The sequence below is a fragment of the Cenococcum geophilum genome (assembly GCF_001692895.1).
Source record: "Cenococcum geophilum 1.58 unplaced genomic scaffold K441scaffold_56, whole genome shotgun sequence".
Classification (NCBI taxonomy): Eukaryota; Fungi; Ascomycota; class Dothideomycetes; order Gloniales; family Gloniaceae; genus Cenococcum; species Cenococcum geophilum.
In genome coordinates, this window is record NW_027137614.1 from 88,667 (window position 1) to 97,670 (window position 9,004).

At 41.9% G+C, this 9,004-nt stretch overlaps 1 protein-coding gene across 1 annotated transcript; it reads right to left on the reverse strand.

The window, feature by feature from the left end:
* Positions 1–6,086: 6,086 nt before the first annotated feature.
* K441DRAFT_667526 (uncharacterized protein) lies at positions 6,087–6,607 on the reverse strand (the record flags this gene model as incomplete). The annotated part of the gene is made up of 1 exon (XM_067649854.1): positions 6,087–6,607. A coding segment is annotated over exon 1 (269 nt), but the record flags the coding sequence as incomplete, so codon positions are not given.
* Positions 6,608–9,004: the final 2,397 nt, after the last annotated feature.

A 9,004-nucleotide genomic window follows, 5' to 3' on the forward strand; every position in this document is an offset into this window, starting at 1 on the left:
GGCGCCGACGTAAATAAATCCTTTAACCGGTCTATTGCCTGCTTAGTAGCTTCCCTAAATATAAAGGGTCCTAACTTCTTGCCATTTTTAGATCCTTTTAGTAGATTAGTAATTAGGAGTATTACTTATAAATAGTAAACAATGAACCTTTGGTAGAAGTTTACCGTGCCTAAGAAAACCTATACTTCTCTAAACGTTATAGGGTATAGCTATTCCCTAATAGCGTCTACCCGGCTTTTCTCCATTGATATTTTATTAACACTAACGATAAAGCCTAGAAAATTAATGCTAGTAATATAAAAGGAGTATTTTTTTAGATTTATATAGAGCTTATATTCCCACAGTCTTTCTAGTATTATTTGCACGTAGTGTGTATATACTTCGTAGTTATTAAAGTAGACTATAATGTTATTAAGGTAGACTATATATATAGTATCTAATAGGCCTAATAATGCCTTATTAATATAGGCCTAAAATATCGCCAATGCGTTGGTAAGCCTAAATGGCATCACTAGGTACTTAAAGTGGCCGTACTATATTTAAAACGCCGTTTTCTACTTATTACCGGCTTTAATCCGGATTTAATAGTATATATCTTTTAGATCCAGTTTTATAAATATCTTTACGCCTAATAGCCTATTAATAAGCTCCCCTATTAAGGGTAGCGGGTAGTAATTCTTTATAGTAATCCTATTAAGCGCCTAATAGTTAATATAGAGGTAAAGGGTTCTGTCCTTCTTTGGTATAAATATAATTGGTACCCCTACTAGGCTTATAAAGAGCCGAATCTATTCTTTCTAAAGATTGTCTACTATATACTAACGTAATACGGCCAGTTTATTTTCTAATAAGCTATATAGTGGTTTAAAAGGAGGTTACTTATCCCCTATATCTATCTCTGTTAGGTGAAAACCTGAGTATATAGTTATATAGCTGCGAGGCACAGGCGACTCGCATGCGACTCGCCTGTGAGGCACGTGCAGAGCACGTGCCCCTAGGGAAACCCCTTACCTCGCACCTTAGACTCCTCCTTCTCCCTTAAGGATTCGTCTACTTATATAATATACCCTATTGTTCTATTATTGGACTCCCTATCTACATCCTTACCTTACATTTAAATCCTTACCAATCCCTTTGGGAGGATAGCCGGTTTAATTTTCTACGATCCACAATGCCTCCGAAGACAAGATCGACGCCTGCACTTAATGGCGACACGCTAGCGATATGACTGCAGAACGCCTTAGGATCTAGTGCTAGAAGCACATTAGTAGAATCTACGTGACCTTCCGAATCTTAAGACGACTAGATATTTACGAACGCTAGAGACCAGTTTGACTTATATACCTAGGCTTAATAGGAGCTTAGTAAGGTTACTAGCGTTCTACCAAATACTGCTGACCTAAAGGAGCTAGATAAGCTGGCTAAGAAAATAGCTAACTTACGGAGCATTATCGATTTGATCTTTCGTCGCCCCTCTAGTAAAGAGTATAAGTTACGCAGTGAACGCATACGACGAACAAATCTCAACGCCCTGGTTAAGAAGTCACCGCCTAATATTAGTGGTACTACTTAACAGAAGTTTAACTAATGGATTGCCGTAATTAAGAATTAATTTAAGATTAATAACGCTGACTATAACTGCGAGCGACGTACGCGCTAGGCTATTAAAGGTCTTATAAAAGAGAAGACAGTTACCTAACTAGTGCATTACCGCCTAGGCGCCAAAAATAAGGGTCCTCTACTATAGGATAAACTTAAGACTATGGTCTAAGACTAGATTAAGAACCCTACAGTAAGACGCTTTAAAAATGCTACTGCGTACTATATAACTGTAATAAAGGAGAACCAAAAGTTTAACACCTTCTTAGCCCGTATACGTAGCTTAGAGGACCTCTTCTTATACACCCCTTTTGTCAACCCTAATTAGCAGGTAGACTTTTAGTTCTTACGTCTCCCAACCTACCTATAGGTAGAGCTCTTCCGCCAGAACTTCGCTATACGGGTAAAAACCACTAAGGACCTTTTCGCAGAAATCCGCTATATAGAGTAATTACTTAACACCACAAAGCTTGCGGAAGACCGCGCAGCTAGCAATAGTAGATCCTCGCGCCTAAAGCGCGGTCGTAGCATAGGCTCTATAGGGTTAGGTTTAGAGAATAGAACCCTAGGAAGGCGACGCTTTCCCAACTAAGCTCTAGGGGAGACTACTTAACAGCCAAATAGCTCAGAGGACCCCCTAGACGCTAGTAATATACCTACGCATTACAAGAAGAACGTAGGTAGTAATTGCAAAGAACACTAGCGGCAAACCGCTATAAATAATACCTAACTATTAGGTAGCAGGTCCGTCTATAACTGGGGTCCTTTAACTAGGGTCCTTTAACCCGCTACAGTTAAAACTCTTTATAACGATGCGGGTCGTACGGCCGACCGTATCGTAATACCAATGGTATTGTTATACATAGAGTCACGTGTTAGGTTAATAAGCAGGAAAAGGAGGCTAATGCGTGGCTAGGCATCCTAAAAGGGCGTAGGGCGTCTACTTCACGAGCTAAGTAGGACCCCTCCTATACAAAATCTCTACTGGTTATAACGATTTTGGTAGAGAAAACTTAACGATATTATGAATAGTTAGTATATCGTAATATCACACCAAAAATATTTTGATTAAGGGGTGTAGATCGTAATATAGAGTATATCGTTGTAATCAAATATCGTACTAAAGAGTTTCGACTGTAGTAACCTACTAGTAGTAACCTACACTAACGACTTATACCGGATAGGTCCATCTATAACCGGGGTCCTTTAACTAGGGTCCTTTAACCCACTAGTAACCTACTAATAGTAACCTATACCGACGACGTATATTGGTAGATAGGTCCGTCTATAACTAGGGTCCTTTAACTAGGGTTTACGACCCGCTAGTAACCTACTAGTAGTGACCTACACTAATAACCTACGTATAAGCCTAAAGATTTAGATACTATATATCCCTAAACGTATACCTTATATAGGCGCATCGTGACCTAACGCTAGATGGGGAGAAAGGGAATGCATTATGGTATATATTGCGATGGATACGCCCTAGGGTAAAGTCCGCCTACGTACTTAATACAATAATAGGTGCCAAATTAACCCTTAATACTATATAAAAGTTGCGGGTTATGGACCTTATGGGCAGTCCTAGTGCTACTACACCAATAACCTGGCGCCGGCGGACCAGAGTGTCCTACTATTTTTACTAAGACTTCGACCAACCTATAGCGCTAGACCCTTAGCCCAGGCAACGGTCCCCTATAATGACCCTATAAGTGACCTATATATCGTATATTACCTCGCTAGCACTGGCTTTACGCAGAGCCTCGTGCTATAGTAAGTAGTAGTAGTAGCTACCTTAGCCGAAACGGCCTTTACAGAACACCCCTAAGTTACTAATCTATCTATAGAGTATAAGGGATGCCTTTACATGCTCTATACGCGACTACCTAGGGGCGAGTTCCTACTAGCAACACTTAAGGACTCCTAAGGCATAATAAGGTCTGGCCTTACTAAGGACCTCCATAAATACCTAGGTACTATAATACCTGCTAACGCTTAAATCGCACTACTATACACCTTATAGTGAGCTATAGCCCTTAAGGCCCCCATATAAGCCTAGCGGTATTACTTACTTAACTCTATTACGGATCTCCCTAAGTCTAAGACACCTCCTTATCCTTATAGACCGTTTTATAAAGCTAGTATACTACCACCTAGCCTTATAGCTAAAGCGTAAGCGAAAGGCAAGCGCTGCTGCTGCTAAGACATAGCCTATATTAAAGAAAGGTAGAGGATATCCTAAGGGATCAAGGAATAAGCTAACACTTATAGTAAGAGTTGCGGTATATATACGGGGTAAAGCTTAATTCATTAATATCCTATATAAGCCACATTCTACCGCAACCTAGCGACTCGCAGGCAACTTATAGGTAAGGCTATAGCGTACTACTAGTAACCCTAAAGCAATTAAAAAGTACTCTCCTAGGCCTAGACCTAATCCGTTACTCTATACTACCTTTATAGACTATTTATATATTAGGTAATAGGTCCGTCTATAACCGGGGTCCTTTAACCGGGGTCTATAACCCGCTAGTAACCTACTAGTAGTAACCTATATTAACGACTTATACTAGACAGGTTTGTTTATAACTAAGGTCCTTTAACTAGAGTCTTTAACCCGTTAGTAACCTACTAGTAGTAACCTATACTAATAACTTATATTATCCTACACCCGTCCGTAACTAGGGTCCTTTAACTAGGGTCTACGACCTACTAGTGACCTACTAGTAGTAACCTATACAGATAACTTGTACACTATTCCACGTATATGCTATATAGATAACGCGTAAGGCTAAGGCAAAGGTCAGCGGCGGATTTAATAAGCATATAGCCTTACCGTCCTAATCTGGCTGTATATAAGTAACCTATAACCTACCCGCGAAGTATATACGGCGCTACGCCGGTATAGCGCAAGGCTAAAGTAAGGGTTAACGGCGGGTTTAACGGGTATATAGCCTTACTATTTATAAATCTGGCTGTATGCAAGTAACCTACAACCTACCCATAAGGTACTAGCGACCTACCTATATAAGCGAGCTTTTAGAATATTTCTTATCTACCAAATTCGGGCAATAGTATTAAGCTACTAGCTCTACCTGTTAAATAGACTAATTAGGATTTTCTATACCGGGCATATAAAATTACTATTAGCTTAGTGAAATGTAGGGAAGTCTTAGTAAGCCAAATCTGACTAATTAAATAACTTTAACCGGCGGTTAAAGTTCCTTAATATCTTCGCGCAAGTATACTACCTATCTCTCTATACGCAAAATTAGGACGCTTTTTCCCTTCCAATTTTTTCCTTATTAAGGTTTTTATAGGGTTTTATTAAGGCCTAAGTATATAAAGGATTAGGGACAACCCTTTTTAAAGGGGGGGGCATTGTTAGGTAAAAACCTAAGTATATAGTTATATAGCTGCTGTCACAGAAGTGGGCATGAGCTAGAATACAATGTACTAAACAGGGTAGTAATTAAAGAAGGCTACGTACGTGTAACTATGCGTAGTTAATACAAAGACATTTGGATAAAGAAGAAGATTCTTTATATGCTAGGTTAGGTATAAATAGGGGTTATAGGGGAACGTGCGTAGGTGTCTTGGGACGAACATAAGCACGGGTTAAGAACGTCAAAACGCGCAGGGACGTAAGAGCGTGTAAGTCCCGTGACAGTACCCCCCCCTTACTTCCGAGCTCCTGCGAGGCGTGTTGTGTTATATATACCAGAAAAAAACCCAATATAGGAAAAAAAAAAATTTGTTAGCCTTCTCCGCCCTTCTATATCCTCCGTTACATAGGCTCCTCTAGTTCGGTCCTTCCATGTTTAATTATTAGGCCACTAACTTGTTAGGCCCAAAGCATAGCCTAGCTTCCGTCGCCAGCTACACTCCTATCCTCGCCGCTTGGAGACGCATTGCTGAAGCTTGTATAGTCCCTTTCTTGCTTCTAGCAGCTCTATGGCCTTCCCTTCCTATACTCTAGGTCCCCCTAAAAAATTACCCCAATTTTTGGTCCAAAATGGGCGTTTTAGGCAGTATTTATTGGCCTAAACGGCAGTATAGTACGGTCAGTACGGTGTTCGTGGTCGTGGTAAGGCATATTCTTGGCAGGTTCTTATCGGTGCGGTGCAGTATTCGTATCGTAGGCAGGTTCTTGTCGGTGGCAGTATGGTGCCAGCGCAGGTTCCGTAGGCGAATCAGCACGGAGCTTATTGGTTCGTGTAGCAGTACAATGCAAGCGACGGGCGGCTTAAGACAGTCTGGGTATCGGATGCGAATAGCTTCGGCGGCGGCAGTACGATGCTAGCGACAGGTTCGGGCGGCTTAGGACAATTCGGGTATCAGATGCAGAGAGCTTCGGCGGCAGGTTCGGACGGTAGCAGTACGGTGCTAGCGACGGGGTTGTCTCGTAGGCATATCGGCACGAGGCTTGTCGGTTCATGCGGCAGTACGATGCAAGCGACGGGTTCGGGGGTCTAGGGAGCGAGGCTCTACCTAGTCGTGTTCGGCTCGTAGCGTATCGGCACGAGGCTTGTCGGTTCAGGTAGCAGTACGATGCAAGCGACGTGTTCGGGCAGCAGTACGATGCAAGCGATAGGGTCGTAGGCGTATCGGCACGACGGGTTATCGGGGTCGTTTCGCAGGCGTATCGGCGCGAGGTCTTGTCGGTACGTAGGGCAGTGCGTGTAGGTCGGTAGGACAGTAGTAAGATACCAGCTTCCGTGTTCGTGTTCGTGTTCGTGTAGCAGTAGGATGCGAGCCATCAGGTTAAACCGAGGGGCAGTAACGTGCCTGTTCGTAAGCGGTAGTAGTAGGGTGCAAGCCATCGAGGTCGCAGGCGTATTGGCGCGGTGTCTTGTTATTAGGTCCGTATGCAAATCGGCGCGGAGACTTGTCATACTAGTTTAGAACCCCAGTGTCCTAGTCTACCCGTAGCCAGTAGCTCCTGTATCTACCCCGTAGGCGTAGAAAGGCATGCTTCGCGACTAGTAGCCTATAGGCCCGCTAGGTATAGAAAAGGGATCCAAATATAGTGTTACGGAAGTGGGCATGAGCTGGAATACAATGTACTAAACAGGGTAGTAATTAAAGAAGGCTACGTACGCGTAACTATGCGTGGTTAATATAAAGACATTTAGATGAAGAAGAAGATTCTTTGTGTGCCAGGTTGGGTATAAATAGGGGTTGTAGGGGAACGTGCGTAGGTGTCTCGGGACGAACGTGAGCACGGGTTAAGAACGTCAAAACGCGCAGGGACGTGAGAGCGTGTGAGTCCCGTGACAGCTGCGAGGCACAGGCGACTCGTATACAACTCGCCTATGAGGCACATGCAGAGCACGTGCCCCTAGGGAAACCCCTTACCTCGCACCTCAGACTCCTCCTTCTCCCTTAAGGATTCGTCTACTTATATAATATACCCTATTGTTCTATTATTAGACTCCCTATCCACATTCTTACCTTATAATCTCGTACTTAACTAATATAGGGTTAGGTAAGGTCTGTGTAGCCTCTTTATTAGAAACCTTTTTTAGGTCTATATATTCCTGCGGAATCTTTAGTTCCTTAACTACGTATAGCTAGATATCCAAAAATAAATACCTTATATCTTTATTCTCGGGGTTAAGAGTAGCATATATAGTATATGCCCACCCTTCTTCTTATATATAGCTTAGGAAAGTCTCTTAATCCTTAACTATCCCTTCGCACGTTGGTTTGCGTCCTACGGTATCGATAAGGGCCTGGCCAATAAGAGGCGCCCGTTGGGCGCCCGTGTGTACGATATTCCTAGGCTTGGCGCCAAGTGTAGGACTCCAACGTGCGAAGGGATAATACGCGATTAAGACTTCTAGTGTTAATACAAGGCTAAAGGCCAATTAATATTTGGGTTAACTTAGCAAAGCTATAGGTATCCTAAAATAAGGTTATACCCCTTAATTTCTGCGGCGTAGAAGCGTATCTCCTATATATCCTATAGACCGTCGCGGTCCTAGCTAGCAACGGGAAATATTTATTCCCCGTAGCACGGAATCTAATAGCCTCCAATATTTTAAACGGTGCGCACCTATAAGCCGCTAAGGTCCAAATCTAATTCTTTTACTAGTAATTAAGAAATAAACCCTATACTCGCGCTACTGTCCATAAAGCAATCTCGCGTCACCTATTTATTATTAACTTAAATAGAGACAGGAATAACTATGCGGTAGTTTATTCCCTCCTTCTTTAGCTGGCCTAGTATAAGGGAGTAAAGATCTACTAGGCTATCTTTTTTCCTAATTAGGCCGACTCTTACTTCTTTTACCGGTAGAAGCGGCTTATATAGCCCTTTTTGCCGCAGTTATAATAGGTGCGTGTCTCCCAGTTCCCCTTCTATAGATTAGGTCTCTGCCTATTATTATTTTAGAGTTAACCAGCGTTGCTCTAGGGCTGCGAGGCCTGCTCACGTTATCCTTCCGCAGAGCGGTTAGGTCGGGATCTGCCCCTATTATTAAAGCTAGGTCTAGTCCTACGCTCTTTATTATTAGCGTCTCGTTCCTTTTACTTGCCTAAATAGTCTCTTTTAGTATTCTTAATCCAAGTAGCTTTAGAGATAAGCTTTTCTTAAGAGGTAGGAATTTCGCCCTTTTCTTATATAGCCTGTTAAATCTTAGGTTATAGCTTAGCAAGTAGCTAGTGAAGTCGTATAGCGTCATCCTATAGGTCTAAGTAGGGTATATTGTCTTTTAGTTCTTCTAAGTAGTTTATAAACTAGACCACAGTCTAACTATCCCACTGTTTAGCGTTGTGGTATCGCTAGTTATAGTCTATCCCTTAATTAGTAGGGTCTTGGACCTAATTAACCAACTAGGTCCTAAGTTCGCTAAATTTAAGGGGTGTAGTAAGTTTCTTTTTATAGCGTATCTATAAACTCTTAACGGTACCATATAGAAAGGTAGAAGTAATTAGTGTCTAATTATATTTATTAGAGTAACGTTTCGGATCCAGCTAAAACTTAGTTTTGTATTAATGGATAAAATAATTACAGTTCCAGAGACTATCACTATAGTACTTATTAGGCTCCTTTATACGGAATTTAGGTTTTTCTAATATTATAGCGTAGTATGGCGTTACCCCTTTAAGTCCGCTTTGTATTTAGGGTGTCTATACTTCTCCTAACTGTCCTTATAATTATTCTTAGTAGTCCTAATATACTTATCTTAATTATATCTCCAACTCTTTTGTTTTTTATAGGGTCTCACATAGCGACCACTTTAATAACTCCCTAGCGGTAATCGTTTCTAAGGGTCTTGTAAGGTTAAACGGACTAGCCGTAGCTTCTTTATAGGAAGAGGGAATACGCTCCTCTAGGGAGACTCTCTAAGCCTCTTACGGTAGGGGCGTTATTTCGGGGGGTAAGGAGGTATAGCCCGTT